Source organism: Pseudonaja textilis, chromosome 3 (genome assembly GCF_049901715.1).
Source record: "Pseudonaja textilis isolate UNSWEBS1 chromosome 3, rPseTex1.2, whole genome shotgun sequence".
NCBI classification, from domain to species: Eukaryota; Metazoa; Chordata; class Lepidosauria; order Squamata; family Elapidae; genus Pseudonaja; species Pseudonaja textilis.
In genome coordinates this window covers 74,839,337-74,862,841 of record NC_141992.1, presented here as the reverse complement: position 1 = coordinate 74,862,841, position 23,505 = coordinate 74,839,337, and the positions used below count along the sequence as shown (strand labels likewise).

Sequence of the window (23,505 nt, the reverse complement as noted above, 5' to 3'; positions counted from 1 at the left end):
TTGCAGAGCTGGGGTGGGCATGTTCTGTGTGGGCTGTATCTGGCCGATGGGCCACCCATTTGACAGGCTTGCTAGAGTAAACAGTAGTAAGACAATTATCTGAGTTCACGTGAGTAAGTTCCTACATCTTGAATATTATGTATTATTATGAAAAATATATAATACAAACATTCTTCCAAGTACACTTACCAGAACCTGTGTCCCAAAGCTCTAGTTCCTCACGTGCATTTTTTGATTCGATTGTGGCTGTAACACTTGCGCCAAGCACTGGCAAAAGTCCTTGACTGACTTCTGCATAAATAATTATTGGATTGGGAAAAGCATTTGTATCACTGCTTACATAGGCCTTCACGGTTGCTGGAGGTTCTGTTAGAGATGCTGCTCGAGATGTTACTGTGATTGATAGCACCTGAGCCATTGAGTATCTATTATAAAGCGCATAAGTCCAATCTCCTGTCTGCAGATGAAGATTTGGAAGTAAAATATTATTAAATATTCACTCGGCATAGTCTGGGAGATATCAATGCAGTTTTGATTTCTCTGTATACTGCATTTCATAAGGATAAATAGACATTTGTATATGTAGAAATTTTAAAGAGTTGGACAGCAGAAGCCCATTCATAATCACTTGTGAAGTCTCCAATTTTAGTTCTGCAGTTTGCACGCAGCATTTTTGCACACAGTTGTCCACATATTGGTTTTCATATGAACTAAGGTCCCATAATTTAATAATTGTGGCTCACATGTGAAAGATTTAATTATGATGTAGCTGCTTGCAATTAACAACATCATTAACATTAATTGACTGTATCGTTTGAAGGATGTCCATAGAAGATGTAGCTTTTGCCAGAACACTATACTTAAAGAAATGCCATCATGGGGCTACACAAGAGTGCCCATATGATGACTCCCTTTAAGAAAATCTTCATCAATCCAATTCTTCTACGTCCTGCAATTGCAGTTTCCAAAAATTCCAATGAACATAGCTAAATATGATTTCAGTTTTATGCTACAGTGGAAATACATTGCTAGTCCAGTATGATTTTTCCCAAATGAAATGAATGGGCAAATTAATGGCACCAGCTAACTGTTGCAGCAAAGAAAAAATTGAAACATCAGGCCACTCCTTTTAAAGACTTGGTTATTTCTATGTCTCAATTACCCATCTTATAGGAACTTCAGAAGATAAAGTAATTGTACTAATTTAGCTTAAGGTGTTCCAAAATTTATTAGTATATCGCTTGCACCTCTGAAGTAGACCTGTTTGTCTATGGGCTAAAAGGAACATTAAAATTATAACTTTAATGTTAACACAACTTCCTTGGTTGAAAGAAAGGCACGTATTTTACCTCAGCAGTCCCATCAATCTTAAGTCGACCAGTTTTGAGATTGGTGTTGTCAACTGCAAAATCGTTTTGTTTATATGTTTTTCCTTTTGGATCCATCAGAAGAATTTCAGGTTTAGAAGAGGGTTCACTCCATGTAACTACAAAAAAAGTGTCATTTCCTACAGTATGATCGATGGATACAGTACCATTAATAGAATTGCCGGAATCAACTTTCTGACTTTTACTTTCAAGCTATAAGTAAAAAGAAGACAACATTATAATATTGCAAGAAAATACTGTGATTGTAACAAAATGTATTTAATTAGTTTGGGAGTATCTCATCAAGGGTAAAGTGGAGTACAAAGCTATATAAGGTTAAATAATAAATGCTATTTATTCAATGATATTGTTACATATTTCTAGTGCAACAACCACGTGACATAGCACTATCTCTCCCACATATTACAACAAATCGTACCTATCTATCTAGATTTCTATAATCTTTGTAATTTTTATAAGTAATTAAATATTTCTATTACGATAATAATGTTCTACAGAAAGTCCTTGACTTACAATACAATGTTTGAAGTTACAACAGCATTAAAAAAAAGTGACTCATGACCATTTTTCACCCTTATAACTGTTGCAGCATCCCCATGGTTATGTGATCAAAATTCAGATACTTGTGACTTCTGGGTTGAGCCCTCCTTGCTGACAGACCGTAGATCGTGACTGTCCACATCTATGGTCTGGGCTCTTTCATTGGAGAGCCCCAATCATTGTATTAGGAGCTGAAGCTGCCTTGGAGGGGCGGTGGAGTAAGGGGAAGCCACAAGCCAGGTTGAGGGGAGCTGCGTCTCCCCTCCTGGGCTTGGTCTTTTTCTCCCCGAAGAGGACTGAAGTGGTGGTCCAAAATGGCCACCCCAAAGAGGAGGACTCAGCTGGACTATTTGTGCAGGGAGGGAAGAAAGAGGTGGATAACATCTGAACTGGGACAATTAGGTGAAACAATTAAACAAAAAGTACCCTGGGATTAAGGTAACATTGAACTTTTAAGAAAAGAAAAGTGAGTGGCGAAAATACAAAGGGACAGGAAAAAATAAGAAGATAATTTTGACAGCTAGGCGGGGCTTTGAACCGGGAAAGGAAGAAGCTAGAACTAAAGACTTAATTAAATTGGATTAAAATATGTTGGTAATAAACAGGCATAAAATAAAGCTGGACTTAACGATTGTCAAAAAATAATAAGAATAAAATTTACAAATTGGAGACTGGATTGTGCTAGAATATTGAGGTTCGAAAAACCCTAAATAAAAAAAACAGGGGAAAAAGGTGAAGACTTTGTATAACGGAGAGTGCCATCTTCTGACAAAAACTTGAACTCAAACAAAAGGAAAAGCATCTTGTTTCTGTATGAACTTGTGTTGATATAATGTTAAAGAAACATTGAAACAAAGTAAGAATCTTAGAAAGTGATAGCTGAACCAGAATAAAGAAAGAAGCAAGGAAAGACTGATTGTGGGATTGATTGATGTTTTTGGTATAGACCCTGGGCTGGAACAATTGAGAACTTTAGAAAACTGGAAGAAGAAAGAAGGAAAGTAAATGTGTTTTTTGTGGACTTCAACGAGTATAAAATATAAGAGTGTGCAATGATGATATCTCTTTGGGAATTAAAAATGGAACTTAAAAATATGAGAGAATTACTACAGGAAAGAAGCGAATCACTTTGCTCTGTGTTAGAAGAAATGGAAATGGCGATTGAAGAACAAGAAGAAAGAACTTCAGAGAAGGAGGAGTCGATTCAAGGAGAAGCCATCTTGAATAGATAATTAACACAAAGAACACTACAAAGACGAGGGGAAAGAAGGAAGACTAAAAAGTTGAGATTTAAGAAGGTAATCAAAAAGGGAAATACCTGTGAAATCAGGAGAGGTAGAAAGATCCAGTAGAAAAGGGGAAAGGAAGATATCAAGAAAGAGAGAGATATAAACCGGAATGAGAAAAGATATGGGAAAAAGAGTGGGAGGAGAGGCAGTAAGAAACAGGTTCTTGAAATAAAGATAGATATCACACACTGTTAATGTTAATATTTATATGTTTTGTTTCATTTTTAAAGATATAAAAGATTAATAAAGTTTAAAAAAAAAGAAAAAGAAAATCACTATGCAGAACATAAAAGATTGGCACAATACATCCATGAATGACAATTGGCAGTCAGAAGACATGATAAAATGTCTTTAATTTCACCAGACACAGAGAAGTTCAATCACAGTTTCAACTGGGAATGTGTAAATATTTTAGACCAAGTCAAGTCTAAGCATGCAAGAGAATTTCTAGAAATATGGAACATTTGACAAATTACGTTCCATTTACAAACCATTCAGAAGGAATGGTCAAAGGAAGGGACAAATAAATTGGAGAAAGTATAAACCCTACTCGCTACTGATCATCCAGTGTTGTTAAGAGTCAGGTAATATAGGCATTTAAAAAATAAATAAATAAATAGCTTTCAAATACCTGAATTGACTCCTGATAAATATTTCCACTTCCTGATGAAATTCCACTGAAAACATCAATGAGGCCATTGGGATCCAAGACATCAAAGGCAGCAAATTTTAATCCCCCTAAATTAAGATTGAGATATTTGAGATAATCTATGAGATTCACTAAAATATTTGCATTTTGCTTAATGTTGGATCAATATTTACATTAGGGATCAGCAATGCAGGACTAGCAACAATCCAAATATCATTTGCAGACCATCTCATTTTTGTTAAAAAATATTAATAGTTACGATTAAAAAGATACAAACCAACACAAACTAAAAAAATAAAAGAATGAAAAGAAAAAATAGAAAGTGCAAAAATGAAAAAACAAAAAGCAAAAAATAAATAAAAAGGAAATATATATGAATAAATGATTTCCTGCTTCATCAAAAGTATAAATAATTTTAGTAATTTATTGCCTCCTCTGAAAATACAACAAATGATATCTTCTTCCCATATCCAATCTTTTATTTATAAACAAATCCTTAATGATTTGTCATTCAGTCCTGATCAGAAAACTCTAGAGAGTTACTAGAGATAAAAACATCTCTTCTAACATGGATCATATAAACCAACTTTATATTACTTCCTTTAAATTTTAACAATCTTGATCTTCAAATTGTGTTTTAGTGCTTGATTTCTTTTTATTGTTTTATCCCTTCATACAAAATTGTTCAAGGCTTTAACAAGCCTCTTTTGTAAATCCAGTATAGGAAAATTATCCAGGCCATTCTTTTATTTTGGTATTTGTCCCTTTTAATTATTAAGACAACTGGTTTCTTTTGTGTCCAGTGGATGGAATATCTTTTTCCATATCATTCTTGTAGTCTGTCATTTTTAACCCCTTTTCAGTTCAGTCTCAATCTTGTCAGTTAAAATTTGTTCCTCTTTCATAATATCTTTGAAACAGAGTCTATACATAGAGGCAATATTCCTCAATATGTCCAATGTTAGAAAAAGTCATTATCAATTAATTAGTCAAACTTTCTTCTCTTTTAAGTGAAATAATGGTTCCCTCTAGTATCCAACCTTCAAAGTTTCATCCCATCCTATTTTTTTTTCAAATAGAATTCAAAACAAAAGTATTTCCCCATGGAAGTATTCTTGTCACTAATTTCAAAATCTTACTTCAAAGTTATATAGACTCTTAGTCTATTTGTAACTTTTACTGTTTAATCCAAAAGGAAAAATAAATAAATCTTTAAAATGGTAACTAAATCTTCTTTCACTGACGTTTGAAGGAAACTCACACACCTATCAGTCACACACCTATCAGTCCAAAGGTTCCCAAAAGCAGAAAAACAGTCAACAAGCAATTTCCCAAAAGAAAGTATGTGAACGGAGTGTCCTTTTGAAGGCACCAATCATGGTTTGAGTAAGATTGCTATTCCTTTGTCTCCCAGAGCTCTTAAATCTGCCAAAGGCTACAGTTTTGCAGTCTCATTGGCAGGAACAATTGTCTAGAGTACTTGTTGGAGATCTCAAGTCCTCTCCTTGTCTGGAGAAAAATTATGAAGAGCTGTTTCACTACCTGGGTCTTCATTCTACTAGTTTTTGTCTATTTACCATTTCTTCTCTGGAGGCACAGACTCTCCTTTCATTTAAATGGAGAAGAAGGAATTAGAATGATGTTGCTAACAAAACTGAAGAGTAAGATTACTAAGTTTATACAAAGTTTGGTGATCTCGGAATATTTGGGATGATTTTTTGCACTGATAATTGCGAGGCATAAGTCTGTTTTCAGACAAATTTGATTGTCCCTGTGCTATACAAATATATTATTTATTTAAACTTGAGATGATTATGTTTAGGAAGACCTAGGTCCTTATTCCTTTCTTCACTGCTTTCTTCATAATCAAGTGAGAAGCCCATTGTGTTGTACGTGTAGTCAGGACAACATATTTTAGAAATTATCTAAAGCACAAGGAAGGGCAATGAGAATGGGACAAGGAAGCAGAACTAATACAGTTTGGGTATTGACACTATATACTTTGGGTATTATTGTAATACAGTGGAACCTCGGGTCACGAACACTTCTGTTTGCAACCAAATCGGATGAAATCAAAGTTTTTGCTTCTGTTTTGCTTCTGGTCACAAACAGATCTTTGGGTGGCAACCAAGCAAACCCCAAAATTGCCATGGTGATTTTCCCTGCTGTGACGATTTTCCCTTCAGCACCATTTTTTTTAGTTTTTTGGGTCTACGCATGGACAGATGGTCGTGCTTCTGGTCATGACCAAATCGGATTGCATCCGTAGTCCTGGAATGGATTATGGTTGCAACCCAAGGTTCCACTGTATCATTTTAGAATACCTGAAGGCAGAACATGACATATGGTGACTATGAGGATAAGATCACATTTTCTGAATCACCATTTTTATTGCATAATACTGGAAGCCATTCAAAATATGTAGCTCACTTTACCTGTCATACTTGATAGCATTTCTAACTCTTTTGCAGCACTTGGCCCCAAAGCAATGGTGTGAATTATTGATCCACTACTTTTAACTTCATTAAAGCAAGATTGCATTCCTAAGTCTTCTCCATCTGTCAAGAGCACAATTTCACTTCCTTCAGTACTTCCATCTGTTAATCTAATCACCTGTATTAATAAATAAATAAAATAAAATATTAGCAGAACAGGGAATGCAGTATAAAACTCATGGAAAGCTCTTTAAAATGAAGATGCTGGATAAAATTCATAGAATAATTATATAAATGACTTGTAATAAAAATTATAGTATGTTTCCCCAGCTGCCATAAAGTAGTGTTGCATTCCTTAGGAATCATTACCTATGTAATAAAAGCCAGAGTAGGTACTTCCTGTGTTCTTATAAAATCAGAAATAGAATGAGGGGAATCCCTTGCTGAATCCTCCTACAATATTTAACACATTCCTGTGTTTTCTAACATGGGGTCCCCAAACCCCGGTCCCTGGACCGGCATTGGGCCATGATATGCCAGAAAGCGGGCTATGCAAACAAGTGAAGCCTCATCTGCAGGATGCAGGCAGCACACAAAACCATGCCCTCTCCCATCCACAGAAAAACCTCACTCCTCAGAACGGTCCCTGGTGCCCAAAAGGTTGGGGGCTGCTATTCTAATACATTGCATACATTTTATGTCATGATTAATGAGATCAGCTCAAGCTAAAGAAAGAATTTGTCAAATCTAAGATCGAGATGGCTTCACAATTTTCATCTTCCATTCCTCACAGTCTGCCTTGTGGGATATTGTTTATAACATCTGCATTTGGAAGCATGTTCCTCTTCTCTTTATAGGAAAAAGTTCTTTCTACAGGTAGCCCTCAACTTACAATCATTTTTAGTGATTGTTTGAAATTAGAACAGCACCGAAAAAACTTGTTTATATCTGGTCTTCACACTTATAATCATCATAGCATCCCCATGGTCAAGTGATCAAAATTCAGGCACTTGGCTACCAGCATATATTTGTGACAAATTGCAGCATCCAAGGGCCATCTGATCACCATTTGAGGTCTTCGCAGCTGGCTTCTAACAATCAAAGTCAATAGGGGAAACCAAATTCACTTAACAACCTCATAATCCACTTTAAACAACACTGTGGCAAATAAGTCATACAATTGGGCATGACACACTTAACAGCTGTCTTACTTATAACAGAAATGTGGTCATAGGTTGAGGACTACCTGGAGTATACCACTAAATATGAAAAGAGTACACGGAGCTGTTATTAAACGCCATTCTGATATTTTTAACTTATGAAACTTCACTGTAAGAAGTGCTTCAAAGTGAATCATGTGTCCGAAATTGGCCTTCAGGCTAATTCAGTCAACAACAATTTCAATGCCGGCCTCTCTCAAAAATTAATATGGGAATTCTACTTTTAATTGGTTTTTAATAATTAGGAAGAGAAGCTCCCACTGGATAGAAAGGCATCTTTTTGCCTCTCATTTTCCACACTGATAGGAGATGATGGATCTTATCTGACCATGAATTCCATTGGATACTGCCCAGGATATTCCCCCAAAATAAATTTAATAAATGCAATTTAAATTTTTTAAAAATGATCAAAATACCATCAGATCTCCATAAAAGAACACTTGATAATGAGACTTGTAATTTTAAAATGTGTCTGTGTGCATGTGTTAATTTCAGTAGGCATCTATTAAAGCTCTGGTACCTGTGACTACTGCCAACCAGAAGTGGGGTATTCAGCAGGTTCTAACCAGTTCTGGAGAACCGGTAGTGGAAATTTTGAGTAGTTCGGAGAACTGGCAAATACCACCTCTGACTGGCCCCGCACCCATCTATTCTCTGCCTCCTGAGTCCCAGCCGATTGGCTGGGTCTTCTTTTGTTCCCCTGCACAGGAGAACAGAGCTGGAAAGCAGGTTAGTGGGGTGGGGAAGGAATGAGATTTTGCAGTAACCTTCCCCTGCCACGCCCACCAAGCCACGCCATGCCCACCAAGCCACGCTCACAGAACCGGTAGTAAAAAATTTGAATCCCACCACTGCTGCCAACCCAGCTTTATCAGGCTGAAAAAAAAAATTACAATGATTGGATGATATAATTGCTTCATGTTTCTCTTAAAACACCGGCACGAGCTCACTATACAACATGTGTCTAGGGGGGAAAAAGAAATAAAAGTAATGGGAGTATGTTTTCTTTCACCTCAAATCCTTTGCGCAGTCCAGCACAAATATTAGTCCCTCCACCAGCTGTGGTAGGCAAAACATTCACAAGATTCTGCCGTATGTTGTCACTGACAATCTGTTGCAAGCCAGACGGAACGGTGGCAGTGCTTTGAAATGTTACAATTCCAACCCAGGAACCAGTTTCAATAATTTGTAGGAGGAACACTTCTGCAGCTTGCTTGAGACGAGCAATGCGGTCATACTGCATAGAAAGAAAAAAGGATGGAAGATTGTTCAATGCTGCCTGAACAATCATTTCAAATGCCTTTTTTTTGGCCAAATTCATTTAAAGGCAGAAACAGCTGGCCTTCATCCAACCCTGATTCAAAGTTCCAACAGCTTGTTCAAAATCTGTAACTAGACATTTATTCTATTTGGGAGAGATTGACTTCTCTGCCCCCCCGTGTTTTTTTCTATTTTAAAATGAATTGGTCAACTGGTGATTAGTTGGATGAAAAAGTATGAAATTCTGAAATTGAGCATTGCTTTCCTGCAGAGGATTTGGCCTTTGTATCCTCAACTTACAACATTTTATTTAGTAACTCTTCAAAGTTACAACAGCATTGAAAAATGGTACTTATGACCGTTTTTCAGAGTTACGGCCTTTGCAACACCCCCCGATCATGTGATCAACATTCAGATTCTTGGCAACTGGTTCATATTTATGACCTTTGCTATGTCCCAAGGATCATATGATCCCCTTTTGCGACCAAATGACAAGCAAAGCCAATGGGGGAAGCCAGATTCACTTAACAATTGGGTTACTAACTTTTCTACTGACAGATATTCATGTAACAAGAAAGTGGCAAAAAATATTGTAAAATGGGGCAAAAACTCAACAAATGTCTCCCTTAACAACAGAGATTTTGGGCTCAATTTTAGTTGTAAGCCGAGGAATGCCTGTACTTCTCTGACCTATATCACAGGGAATTCCCTCTTCAGTAATTGCTGTTCCTAGGGAAGTCAAAGTCTTTACTTCCTTTCCTCAAATAATCTTCTTAAGGTAGTTTCCAGCTTCTGGATTGATTAAAAGTCTTTCTTAAACTCCCACTCCTCAAAAATTCTTATCCAGCAGCAAGAAATGCACTGATTGATGGTGCCAAAAGATTTAAAAACTTAACTTGCTACTGCCTTAATGATCAAGTGGTCAAACTGTTGATGGCTGACCCAGAGTTACCTTTGAAAGTGTAGTTGGACAATGGCACAATAAGAAAGAAAGAAAGAAAATGCAGTGATGGAGTAACCCCAGAGAACTGCATGTGCCAATTGGAGGAGTCTTTTCAAACAGTGGATTATGTTGATCAAGATGAACTTTCTCTTGGGGAATGACAAATCATTGAACTGTTGCAAAGTTCCATGTTCCATATGGGTTTGTGGACAGCTGCATACTAGAAACCCTTTATGTTCAACATTAAGTGTGTGCTGTGGAGCTTTTAGGGAAGCAATTCAGGACAGGAAGAGGGCATGACAAACCAGATGTGTGGATACAGTGTGGACATCTTCCCCACTCTCCAACTATCTTACAAAACCCTGCTTCTAAGGCCTGTATAACATTCTTGGATCATATCTATCCTCTTGGATAACTTTCCCCTTTTTCATATCAATTAAGCAACTATAATTTACTACAGTTTCATAAATGCTAATGTTTATAAAAAGAAATGCATATTAATTAGAAGTGGTTGAATATCAGTAATTAATTAACAGCTAACCCAGCATTCCTATAAAAATTGTTTTGAAGATTTTTGCTAAAAGAATCTTCTAATGCTGCACTTACATCTCGCATGCTTCCAGAGACATCAAGCACTAAACAGACAACTCTGTCACGTGTTTGCATCAAGGTGAAAATGGGCTCAGGTGGAGGAGTACTTATTACAGATGAAGAGGCAAAGTCAGTGGAATTCATAATTACTTCCCACGTACTCTTATAGCTGCAGAATTTGTTTTGCAGATTTGGTGCTTCGACATTATGATTGCTTTTATTACAGAACACAGTAACCTAAAAAGATAAAAGTAAGAATTCATCAGCAGGACAAATATTAGATTGACTTAAATGCTTTACATTAGTTATACTTACAGAAGGTAGACTTTGCATATACATTATAGATACGGGAGTGCTTTGGGATTTATTTGGTACAAATTGGCATCCTGGTTCATACATCTGAGTGTCCTGCAGGAATACGCACTTTCTGTGTTGTCCTGGTGCAGTTGGAAATATGTAAATACCAGTGACACTAGCTGAACATCTAAATGATATAATAAAAACATACATAATTTACAAATGAAAAAGTATGACATGAATATAAAAAGAGAAAATTTATTTCAAATTGAGCTTGACTTGTGATAACTTTTGGGGTACATGCATTTCATTTTCTTTTCAAGAATACTCAAGTGGTTTGCTGTTGTCTTGTTCCAGGACATTTTTCAACTTCCCAGCTTAGCCTAAAGCTCGAGTGATCTTGGTCTCCCATCCAAATCAGGAGATGTTTATATTCTGCAAGCTTGAACTTTGAAAAAGTGTATTAACAATTCTGAACATTGATAATGGAGGGACTTCTAGACGCTTCTAGGTAAGAAATGGGGAACTGAAGATAGCTTCAAGAAAAGCAGAGCTGGCCACCATAGAGGAATGAAGATCCATGAATTGACCAACTCTGTGAAAATTCTTCTACGGACAAGAGATCACCCACCAATGGGTCAAACATCTGGTCCTCCCAAGATGAGGGTCCTTGATGGAGTTCTGGGAGAAGAGGGGCTAGTCATCTTGCTCAAATCACAGTGGACACCTTTGAAAGGACACCAAGTTTGCATCCTTCCTTTTCTAATCATTTGGAAATTACTTGTTAACTGCATTTCAGCTATTAGGAACTTTGGCATTCACTTGTTTTACAGCACCAAGTAAATTTCCTTCAATCCTTAGTGACAGAAAATCTTTAAACTACAAGTTTAAGAACTAAAAAAAAGTGTTTTTGAATAAACAGGAAACCAAACTGGACTAAGAGCCCAGATAATTTTGAAATATGTTTTTTTTAATTAATTATAAACAAAAATTCCCATGATATGGAAAAAGATGTCACACTGGATTATACAAAAGAAACCATTGTCTTAATAGCTTAATAATTGAAAGAAATATACAATTAACAAACCAAGAGAGTGACAATAGTTATTATTTGGATAATAATTGGATTCTTGATCAAGAGGCAAATAGGAAATTGATGAAGTACTGAAGTCTAGTCACTGCAGCCAACCAGGTTAATTTAAGTTTAGGAAGATACCTTGTTGCTTCAACTTTTTTTTCCTTAGTAACATAAAAAGGAGCATCATAATTGTATTCATCAAAGACACCCCATCTGAGATGAGCCCACTCATGGACAAAGACTCTACCTGGAAGAAAAAAGTAAAAAAACCTGAATTGTAACACAATAATTTAAATTTACAAGAGTCAGTAAAAAGTTGGTGTTATGTGTATGTGTTTTAATGTTCTGGAACTGTGGCCATATCATTGTTAGTGGGTATTTAACGGTGATTCCACTGAGAAAAATTTTGGAAGGGAAGCTGTATTTAAGTCTATGTGCAACTGCAAATTCATTAAGTATAGCATAGATAACTTGCTGCACAAAATTGAAAGTGCCTTCTCTATCCTATTACTAAACATGCAGACTCCTTTTGAATCTGGCCATCCTCTGACTAGATCCAGGGTATGATAGCTTCAGGCTGGGAGCTGTATTGTTCAGTCTAAAATGCAGACTTTGTTAAACTTTTGCCTGAGTTTTAACCCTTTTAAAGGAAGCGACCAAGGGAGATCAGACATTTATTTTTTCATGAACTTTCTTATTTCATTGGTTATTGTTCAGTCCCTGCCTATTGAAGGTTTCATTAGTGAGAATGAAAAAAAGCTACTCTCAATTAATTATATTACCTCGAGATCCATAAACATCCTGCAAATTGTCATTTGTCAGAAATGTTGGCGTGAAATGAATGTATCTCCCTGGTATCCCACAACCTCCAAACTGCAGGGTGTAAGGATCATCTCCAGATTTCAAGTAAGGATCAGCTACTATGATGTCAGCCTAAAATAAAATAACAAGGGGCATATTTTAAAGATCAGTAAAGAAAAAGTAGATAATACAAAATCATCCCTAGTTTGAAATTACCTATAATGAATACATCTTTTTTGGTACTTAACTGACAAGATATTACACACAGGCATGGAAGCAGTGGTGGGATTCAATTTTTTTTACTACCGGTTCTGTGGGCGTGGCCTGGTGGGCATGGCAGGGGAAGGATACTGTAAAATCTCCAGTCAGAGGTGGTATTTGCCGGTTTTCTGAACTACTCAAAATTTCCACTACTGGTTCTCCAGAACTGTCAGAACCTGCAGAATACCACCTCTGCATGGAAGCAGTCAAACTTAGCTGCCTCTGCATCTGAAACTTGGATCACCTGAATAATGAAAGGTTTGGCTGATATTCATATGACTTACTCACATTAAATGTATCTATAATTCATTTAAATACATAGCAGAGATGGCGAACTATTGTCCTCCTTAATTCCTTGCAGCCACACTTAGCAGGGGAAATATTTAGGAAAGTGAACAGTTATTCTTCAGCAATATCAGCAACAACTTTGCAATACTGAGTCATTTTGTTAGATCCTTCACATCACAACAAGAAACCAATTACCGTAAAACATCAATTTAGTGGACTATTATTTAGCAGACTTGAAAACGATTGAGTAAAATTTTCATCTAGATATCATTCCTTCCTGAAAATAACAGGCAAATCTGTTACAGCCCAAATGGTTCAGACAAATTAGATACATTTATGTTAATTTCACCTTAATAGTGTCATTATAGAAGTAAAACAAATTATATTATCTATGTCAGTTTCTATAATGTTGTCACTACATAAATGGTGAAAATTACATTATTTCCTTAATTATATTGTTGTATAAATGATATAAATAGACCCAAAGAAGCACTTTTGGATTTAGCAGATCTTTGGGAATAATGTATATATCTTCCCTCAAATAGTCCATTAAGTTTTAGTGTTTAAAGGTCCGGAATTATTATTTCCCAGCAATGGGCATAAAACTCACAAGCTGGCACTTGAAGTTAATAATTTTGCTGTCATTGTTTGACTGCAAAGGTCATAGGACATGTGTGTCCAAACTTTGGTTTGCCTGGGTCACATTGAGTGAAGAGGAATTGTCTTGGGCTGCATATAAAATATAGCTAATAATACACTTAAAGTATCTAAATAACAAACTTCCTTTATTTGGGGGAATTGTCATGTGGGACTGCATTACTAGCTTTCCAGGGTTGCATATGATTCACGGCCTGTGGGTTTAGACACAGGGTCTGGCATACAGAAAGGCCTTGAAGGTGAGGGAGAAAAGCTTCTGCCCAGGCAACAGTCAGATAAGTGGGACTTGAGCCCAGCCTAGTCCAAGAAAATAACTTGGAAAAAAATGTATTAGACATACCCCTTCCTAGTTCAAAGGAAGATAAAGTGAGGGCAGCGGGAAGTGCATTCCTTGCCAGATTCTATTACTATATGTTTTAGAATAAAACTAGTCCTGACGTTGTTTCTTAATAAAGGCCATTTGTAGGCTGATATTGATTCAATTGCAAACTTTCTGTAAATATAGAGTTTAGTTATAAACCCTGTGAATGTCACAGCTGAAGTATCTTAAAATCGTACATTTGGAAGGGCCTTTTAAGGCTACTGTGTTTAACCCCTTGCTCAGTGCAAGAATCTGAATAAACCCAGTGTAGTTAAATTGTTATTACATTTTTGTTTGTAATAATTAGTCAGAATCTGTCTTTGTATAACTGAAATCTATTATTCTCTGGCCAGATCCCTGGAATGAGAAAGAGAGTGAGTGAAAAATTCTAAATCTGTCACCTTTTTAGTATATATAAAGTATCTTATATTCTATCTCAATTATTTTTTCTGAAGAGTAAACTATCCAGCTCTTTCAGACTCCCTTGGTAGGATTCTTAAAAGGCAAATGCCCTATCAAAGCAACTGCAATTGGAAAAGGCAATTGAGTTATAAGAACAAAATCAGAGACCAGAAGCTATATGATAGTTTCTGTCTCTTAAAATATCACATATTTTTGAAGAACATTCTCACTTACTTTTTCGTAGGATTCTCTTATTACTCTTTTGTACTCTTTTTTTTGTGACCATGTCAATGGAATTAAAATTTTTACAGACTTAAAGTAAAATCTTCGTTCTGTAGCAGTGATGAGATACTTGGATGCTTCTTTAACCATATCCTAATAGGAACACAAAATACAAATATATTTACTTTGTTGTGAGCTGTCAATAGTTACTGCGTAGGGTTCTGTACATTGCATTTATTTTGTTCTGCTTAGCACTCTCATGTGATCTAATACTTATTTTGGGGTTTCATATGCAGTCTCAAAAAACGTGAATGGTTCTACCTATACCACAACCTCCCAGAATCAGAAAATCACAAATTATGTTCTTGCATCTTTTTCTGTCCTTTCTATATTCATTTTTTTCTTGAACACTTAACAAAATCTTGACATTCAGGAAATAACCTCATCTGCTACACTGAGAAATTATGAAAAAGAATTAAAAGTTTTACCTTTAAATATGAATAAGTTCCATTAAAAATAAAACTATGAAATAATTATGCGTTCCTAAATCATCTTGCCAAAGCTCACAACCTTGTTTAATATATCAAAAATACTTTTCTTTCACCTTTTTATGCATTTCCCCCACTTTTTATATAGTGAATTTTGGTTTCCATAATCTCAGTAAACATGTTCATTGGCCATGTTGATTAAAAATGATTCAACTTCAGTTTGAAATTGTAGTTCAACTTCAAAAACATCAGGATGGGGAAGCCAACACTAATATGATATATAGTGCCAGACAGTAGTGGGATTAATTTTTTTTTTTTACTAACAGTTCTATGGGTGTGGCTTGGTGGGTGTGGCAGGGGAAGGATACTGTAAAATCTCCAGTCAGAGGTGGTATTTGCCGGTTCTCTGAACCACTCAAAATTTTTGCTACCGGTTGTCCAGAACTGGTCAAAACCTGCTGAATACCACCTCTGGTGCCAGAGATCAAATTATTACAATTATATGAAATGAAGGAGGATTGCTTCATCTCTCCTTCAAAGAGGTAAAGGAGCGTGAGTAGCTAACAATTAGCCACATCTGAGCATGGAATGCTTTTAAAATGGAACACAAAGTCCGTATGATAAAGGGCAGAATTTTGGGTCTGAGCAATCAAGTTGTTTGAAACGTTTATGAATTTCTTTGGAGTTTCATAAAAATGAATGGTGGGACTTTATAGTAGAAGCAGGGGTACACTTACACAGCACCAAATAGAGGAAAGCATTACTAAAAGGACAAAAGGTTCCAAGCTGGAGAGCAGGAGACTGTGAGTTCTTTGGCCTTAGACATAAAACAACTGGATGACCAATTGGGACAGTCACTCTTTTTCAGCCCAATACATCTTACAGGGTTATTGGGAAAATAGGAAAAAGAGGATGGGTTGAATATGTTCGTTGCCTTGAGCTGTGTGTAAAAATAATAATTGCAGGATACAATTAAATAAATACAATATTAAACAGAATCAATTTGCATGATCACTAGAGATAGATAAAAAAAACATCTATAAGCTACAATTTAAACAAATATATTTTAGCTAGAAAACTTGTTTATTAGTTGAGATTTGTGCCTATTCAGTCTGCTGCCTATCAAAAAAGGTCTCTTTTCTTATCATCAAATTGGTCTTGAATTGCCCAGTTCCTTGACAGAGGAAGCTGTTTACTGTAACACACACACACACACACACACACACACACACACACACATCTTTCAATTTACCTCATTATTTACAAAAGGCAAATAGATTTTAGCACTACATATCTAGCATAATTTTTAATGTATTATAAAGTTAATATATTCAGAAATGTCTAATTTTCATACCTTTATGTTGGTAATAATTTTGTCATCTTCAGCTATCATTGGATTAATAGCAATAACAATGTCTTCAAAGCCATTATTGTTGAGGTTGATCATGGTGCCCATTATTCCATGTAGTAGCATCATTACCACCAAAATGTCCTGAGTGAGTGCCATCTTTGTTGCCGCTACTTTCCTCACCCTTGTTGACTGAAAGGATGGCACAGAAGTATTACATATGCACATATTTATACATGCAGCCAACTCCTAAATATAGTAGGACTTTGTTCTGATGGAGTGATTCAGCTTTTGGTTATTCTTTGTATTCTCTTAGCCACATATCAACACTTCAATAAGAATTGAACTGTTCCTCATTGTGCATAATGTTGAGTGAAAGAATAACGACAATAGAAACAATGGAAGCAATTCAAAGGCAAAAAAAACAAAACAATAAACACCTGGACCAGATGAAGTCCCTGCAGAACTCTATAAAAAATCTTACAAGAGATACTAGGACCAATACTGTTGGAGGTTTACAACGAAGCACTATTAAAGGCCAAACTCCTCAAAACTTGGACAGAAGCACACATTACACTAATTCCAAAGGAAGACTCCGATTCTCAACAGATAAAAAACTATAGGCCAATATCATTACTAAATGTAGATTAGAAAATATTTGCCTCTATAATCTCAGAATGACTAAAAGGATTTTAAAATGAATTCATACATCCCAATCAAAATGACTTCTTAGCTAAAAGACAATGGAAAAATAAAATAAGGATTTTTATGAATGTATTGGAATATTGGAAAATCCACTCCGAAAAACAGTTAGCATTAATTTTTCTAGATGCGCAAAAAGCCTTCAATAATATGGACTGGCAGTTTATGATACTACAATTGAAAAATATGAATTTCAGTGAAAACTTTGTAAAGAAGATCCAAGCAATCTATTCCAATCAAAGAGCGAAAGTGATAATAAACGGAGAAATAACAGAAACATTTAATATAAATAAAGGTACAAGACAAGGGTCTCCACTATCCCCCCTTCTATTTATATTAACTCAGGAAGTTCTACTTAGACAGACCAGACAAGTCTCAGAAATAAAAGGCTTAAAAATAAAAAAAAAGAACAATACAAAATACAAGCATTTGCAGATTGGAAGAACCTCTTAAAACAGAAGTCAAATTAATAAAATAAAAAAAAATAGAACAGTTTGGTACGGTAGCAGGCCTTAAAATAACCAAGGAAGAGACTAAAATATTGACAAAGAACCTTACAAATAAACAGAAAAATGAACTGACGGAAAAGATGGGCATGCAGATAACTAAAAAAGTTAAATACCTGGAAATTTGGCTAACAGCAAGATGCACATCCATTAAAGAAGACAACTATACTAAATTAATACAGCAAATAAAGATGGATCTGGATAAGTGGAAAAACCTACAGTTGTCTGAACTGCTGTAGGACAATCTTTTTTATTTTTATTTATTTTGATTTGTCAATCGCTTACAAGATAATAGGCATAAGTATATACATAGTTATGAATACATGAAATGGGTACATATAAAAAAAATAAAAGAAACAATAGAACAGGGACAATAGTCACCTTGGTGCGCTTATGCACGCCCCCTACAGACCTCTTAGGAAATGGGTGAGGTCAACAGTAAAAAGTCTAAGGTTAAAGTTTTGGGGGTTTGGGGAAGAAAGCACAGAGTCAGGTAGAGTATTCCAGGCATTGACCATTCTGTTGCTGAAGTCGTATTTCCTGCAATCAAGTTTGGTGCGGTTAACCTTGAGTTTGTATCTATTGTGTGCTCTTGTGTTGTTATGGTTGAAGCTGAAGTATTCATTGACAGGTAAGTCATTGCAATGTATGATTTTATATACCATACTTAGATCAGACCGAAGACGGCGTAATTCAAGGTTTTCTAGGTCTAGAATTTCAAGTCTGGTGGCATAAGGTATTCTACAATGAGTGGAGGAGTGGAGAACTCTTCTTGTGAAATATTTCTGGACTTTCTCAATTGTGCTAATATCAGATATGTAATGTGGGTTCCAGACTGGTGAGCTGTATTTTATCTGGTTAGGATCACATGCAAAAAAAAAGTATCTTAAATCCCTTACTTTTCCTTTATTTTAAATTTGAAAAGAATAAGTTTTGTGCCATGGTATGTGCTAAAACAACTGATTAGTAGGCCAAATAATGTTATAGTTTGAGTAAATGTTAGTTAATGCCATCTAATCAAATGTCTTTTTTTGTTTTGCAAGCACACCTCTTTCCAGACTGCTTTAGCTTCAGAATTCTCACAACTCTCTAACCTTCATGCTAATGGGAGAATTGGCTGCAGGCACAGACTTCATTTCTCATAATCTTAAAATTTATTGAATGTTCTTAATCACTCGAGTCCTATAGATTTGTAACTATGCTAAATACAGCAAATAAAGATATATCTGGATAAGTGGAAAAACCTACAGCTGTCCCTGGTTGGAAGGATAGCTACAACAAAAACGAACGTTCTACCGAAATTGCTATTTTTATTTCAAGCAATCCCGGTAAAATTAGGAAAAAAGTTATTTGAAGACCTAAATAGACTGATTTCTAAGTTCATCTGGCAAGGCAAAAAACCAAGAATTAAAATGAAAGTGCTACAAGACACCCAAAACAAGGGTGGGTTCGGTGTCCCAGATTGGGAGCTGTATTATCAGGCTTCAATACTCACATGGGTGAAGGAGAGGATAAATTTAAAGAATAAAACAACGTTGATGATTTATTTATTTATTTTGATTTGTCAGTTGCTTGCAAGGTAATAGATATAGTAGAAACATGAGTAAGAATACAGGAAATAGGTACGAATAAATGTGGACAATAGGACAGGGATGATAGGCACAATGGTGCACTTACAGACCTCTTAGGAATGGGGTGAGGTCAATAGTGGATAGTTTGAGGTTAAAGGAGTGGGGGTTAGAAGATGTGACAACAGAGTCAGTCTTTGACCACTCTGTTGCTGAAGTCGTACTTCCTAAAATCAAGTTTGAAACGGTTTACATTGAGTTTGTACCTGTTGTGTTTCTTCTTGCTTCTTTTTTCTACTTTCTCTTCCTGGGGTTCTATTATTTTGTTGCCAAGTTTCAGTTAAAATGTATCTTTTAGGAATCTTGTTAAGGTTTCACTGTAGATTCCTTTTAGTTCCATGCAGTCTCCTCATTTTTACATTTTCTCTTGTATTGTTGGGTTGAAGCTGAAGTAGTCATTGACTGGTAGGACATTGTATCAGATAATTTTGTGGGCTATGCTTAAATCTAACTGTAGGCAGCGTAGTTTAAGATTGTCCAAGCTCAAAATCTCAAGCCTGGTGATATAGGGTATTCTGTTGCAAGCAGAGGAGTGTAGTACTCTTCTCATGAAATACTTCTGGACTCGCTCAATTGCATTAATGTCTGATATGCAGTGCGGATTCCAGACTGATTAGCTATATTCGAGTATTGGTCTGGCAAAAGTTTTGTATGTTCTGGTTAGCAATTTGATATTTCCGGAGGAGAAGCTTCGTAAGATTAGATTTACAACTCTTAATGCCTTTTTGGCAATGCTGTTACAGTGAGCTCTAGCGCTTAGGTCATTTGATATGAGAACTCCAAGGTCCTCATATCCACCTAGTTTGTATTTGGTGTACTGATTTTTTTTTACCAGTGTCTAGGACAGAGCATTTGTTGGTCGACATTTGGAGTTGCCAGATGTTTGACCGGATTGGGAGCTGTATTATCAGGCTTCAATACTCTCACGGGTGAAGGAGAGGATAAATTTAAAGAATAAAACAATGTTGGTAATAGAAGGACATGATTTACAACTGGGGTGGCATGCATTCATATGGTACGGGAAAAATAAATCACAAAGATACTTCCAAAGGCACTACATTAGAAATGCTCTGTTGTCAGTATGGGAAAAAATCAAACAGAACCACTACATGAAAATACCGGTCTGGCTGTCCACGAGAGAAGCACTAATATACCCTAATGTTTGAGATCCAGATAAGATTGTAAGATATAAAGATATACTTAATGAACAGGGAGATCTAAAATCTAAACAGGAACTAAAAAAAAACAGGGAATTGATTTTGACTGGTGGCCATTTACCCAAATTCAAATGAGACACAAGCAAGATTTAGAAATATATGGATTCTATAAGGAAACCCAAGAACTGGACAAAGTATTGTTAGGGACAGATGAAAAATTAACAAAGAAAATTTATAATTACCTATTGAATTTTAAAATGGAAGATGAATATGTAAAAGAAACGATGATTGTATGTGCAAAAATTTTTGGGTACACTATAGAATTAGATAATTGGCAAAAATTGTGGGAAATAAATTCTAAATTAACATTGTCAACAGTGTACAAAGAAAACCTATACAAAATATTTTATAGATGCACTTGCTACTAGGAAGATTGGCAAAAATGTTTGCAAATATGTTATCAGAATGTTGGAAATGCACACAGAGGTCAGGATTCTACTATCATATATGGTGGACCTGTCCAGCAGCGAAAAAATATTAGTTGAAGATAAAGAATTAGCTAGAAGAGATGAGAGCACAGCAAATAGATCTGAAACCAGAACTATTCTTATTAGGGATAAAATCGGGGAAATATAATAAAAGATTCACATATTTAATCATACCTATAATAATATCAGTTAGAATCATATACACACACATTTGGAAAAATGAAACCACAGATTGGAAGATAATAGAGAAAAAAATTAGAATGTGCCGAACTGGACAGACTAACAATGGAACTTAAGGACAAAGAGGAAACATAATAGTACTTAACATGGAATGTTTTGTATAATTAGCTAAATAATAGATGCAGAGATTAGTATTTAACAAGGAAAAAAGATTAACAAAATAGAAATATACAGATATATTGAAATATGTAAGAATAAACAATGTAAACAATATCACTATTGGATTGTATGTGAACATAGTTTAAAATGCACAGAATGATAAATGTAATAGCATATTATGGTATAAATAAGAAAATAATAGTTATAATCATATGTATAACACTATGTAATCAAAAGAGATTATATTGTATGATAGTTACAACTAGGATGTATACTATGATGTAAAAAAGGGGGGATTTGATATAACCAGTACACTGACATTGTAAAATTGGAATGGTGTTGAACAATAATAAATAATGTACAATAAAAATATTTTTTTAAAAGAATTGAAGTTTGTCATTCTGATCTTAATTCATTGTAAACTTCCTAATGAACTTATAGAACATTCTTTTACAGACATTGTAAATTAAATCAACCTTTTAGAATATAAATCTTATACGAAAGTAATTTGTTCACTTCATGTTTTAAAATGATCTTAACTTTTTTCCCACTTGTGAAGTCAGTATTTGGATAAAAGTCATAAGATGTTCTATTATTTGCATTTTTCCAAAAATTGAGTGGTTTTCCTGTAATAATTTTATTAAAAATTATATTTAAAAGTAAAAACTAATACAAACTGAAAAAAAGAATAGAAGATGCAGTGGGGAAAAAGGAAAAAGAGAAAGAGAAAAGAAAGTAAGAAAATAATAAATAGATATATTATAAAGTGACTGTCCTCCTCATCAAAACAAGTATAAACCATCTGATTTCTTACCTGAAATCCTGTTCCTATGTTTTCTTCTTGTGTAGAAAACTGGAATCTTATTTTTCTTTTAATTGGTTAATAGATTGCCTAATAAATCTACCTTGGGCTTTCTGAACTTCAGACTGAATCGACTACTCTTCCACGTGTCCTGTGGTAAATGACACTTATCTTCAAAGACTCTACTTTGTCTTACTTTGCTTCTCTGCTTAGTTTAGTTTTGCTTATCTTTGTGAAGAAATTGCATGTGTCTGTTTGACATCTGAAACAATGCCCTGATGTTACCTGAAATAGGAAGCACTCCCATTTGGGACTTTGAAATCTGAGCTCTTACATATAGTTCCGTGTATGACTCGCTTATCTTTTGAGCACTTTATTGCTGAATATTATTTTATTACTCGCATTACTGAACTTGTGATATCATAAAAAGAATAATTTTGGAAAAATTGAACAACTCGGGAATTATTATGCTAGATTGAAAATTGAAAATATGTATTCATTTTCTCTCTATAAACTAGCTCTTTACTGGCCTAATAGAAAGACTAATTATTTTCTGTGCGGTTACAATTTAACAATATGATTTTTTTCTATACTGAAAAAATAGTATATTTTATTTTGTTGTTGTGTTTGCATTTCTTAGTTCTTTGTTGTCTTATTCTCTTTGTATATTAGAATAGAATAGAATAGAATAGAATAGCAGTCAGAAGGGACTTTGGAGGTCTTCTAGTCCAACCCACTGCTAAGTGGTGTAGGCAGGAACTCTACACCACTTAAACTCTTCTTAAAAACTTCCAGTGTTCTTTCTATTTTTTTTTAATGCTGTCGCTGTATAGTCCAATTTATTATCTACAATTCCATTAAAATCTCCCATCATAATTATATTGACATGGTCCAGTCCAATTGATTTCATATGTAACTTTTTATAAAATTCTTCTTGTTTATCGTTCGGAGCATAAATTGCAACAAGTAATATTTTTATATTGTTATCCACTATTTCAACCATTAATACTCTTCCATCTTCATCAGTATAAACCAATTTTGCTGCAATAGTTTCTTTAATGTACAAGACCACTCTTCTTTTCTTACAGTTAGTCAAGGAAGTAAAAATTTTCCCAGTTTTGGTCTTACCAATAATCGTTGATGTTGTTTTTTAATATGTACTTCTTGTAGGCAAATTATATCAAATTTTAACTTCTCCAATTTATGAAAGATTTTTCTTCTTTTAATAGCTGAGTTCAATCCATTTATATTCATAGAAATCAATTTTTTTCCTCCATGGTTATGTTTTATATCTAGGTCTAACAGTCCTTGTGGATCTTACTTCACGATGTTCTTTGGTCTCCATTTGTCCACCTACCGCACCTT

The 23,505-nt window shown here is 35.0% G+C and overlaps 1 protein-coding gene across 1 annotated transcript in view; it reads right to left on the bottom strand.

Annotated features, from left to right (window-relative positions):
* The window catches only part of LOC113436088 (calcium-activated chloride channel regulator 1-like), a 28,192-nt gene extending 5,774 nt beyond the window's left edge, over positions 1–22,418 (bottom strand). The window contains exons 1-12 of the mRNA XM_026700273.2: positions 22,153–22,418; positions 16,525–16,710; positions 14,695–14,835; positions 12,473–12,623; positions 11,829–11,937; positions 10,631–10,799; positions 10,331–10,552; positions 8,534–8,758; positions 6,302–6,479; positions 3,849–3,955; positions 1,350–1,580; positions 190–457 (exon numbers count right to left, since the gene is read on the bottom strand). Of these exons, the coding sequence (XP_026556058.2) occupies positions 190–457; positions 1,350–1,580; positions 3,849–3,955; positions 6,302–6,479; positions 8,534–8,758; positions 10,331–10,552; positions 10,631–10,799; positions 11,829–11,937; positions 12,473–12,623; positions 14,695–14,835; positions 16,525–16,677 (1,954 nt within the window). The 5' untranslated portion in view covers positions 16,678–16,710; positions 22,153–22,418. The remainder of the gene's footprint in view (positions 1–189; positions 458–1,349; positions 1,581–3,848; positions 3,956–6,301; positions 6,480–8,533; positions 8,759–10,330; positions 10,553–10,630; positions 10,800–11,828; positions 11,938–12,472; positions 12,624–14,694; positions 14,836–16,524; positions 16,711–22,152) is intronic.
* Positions 22,419–23,505: the final 1,087 nt, after the last annotated feature.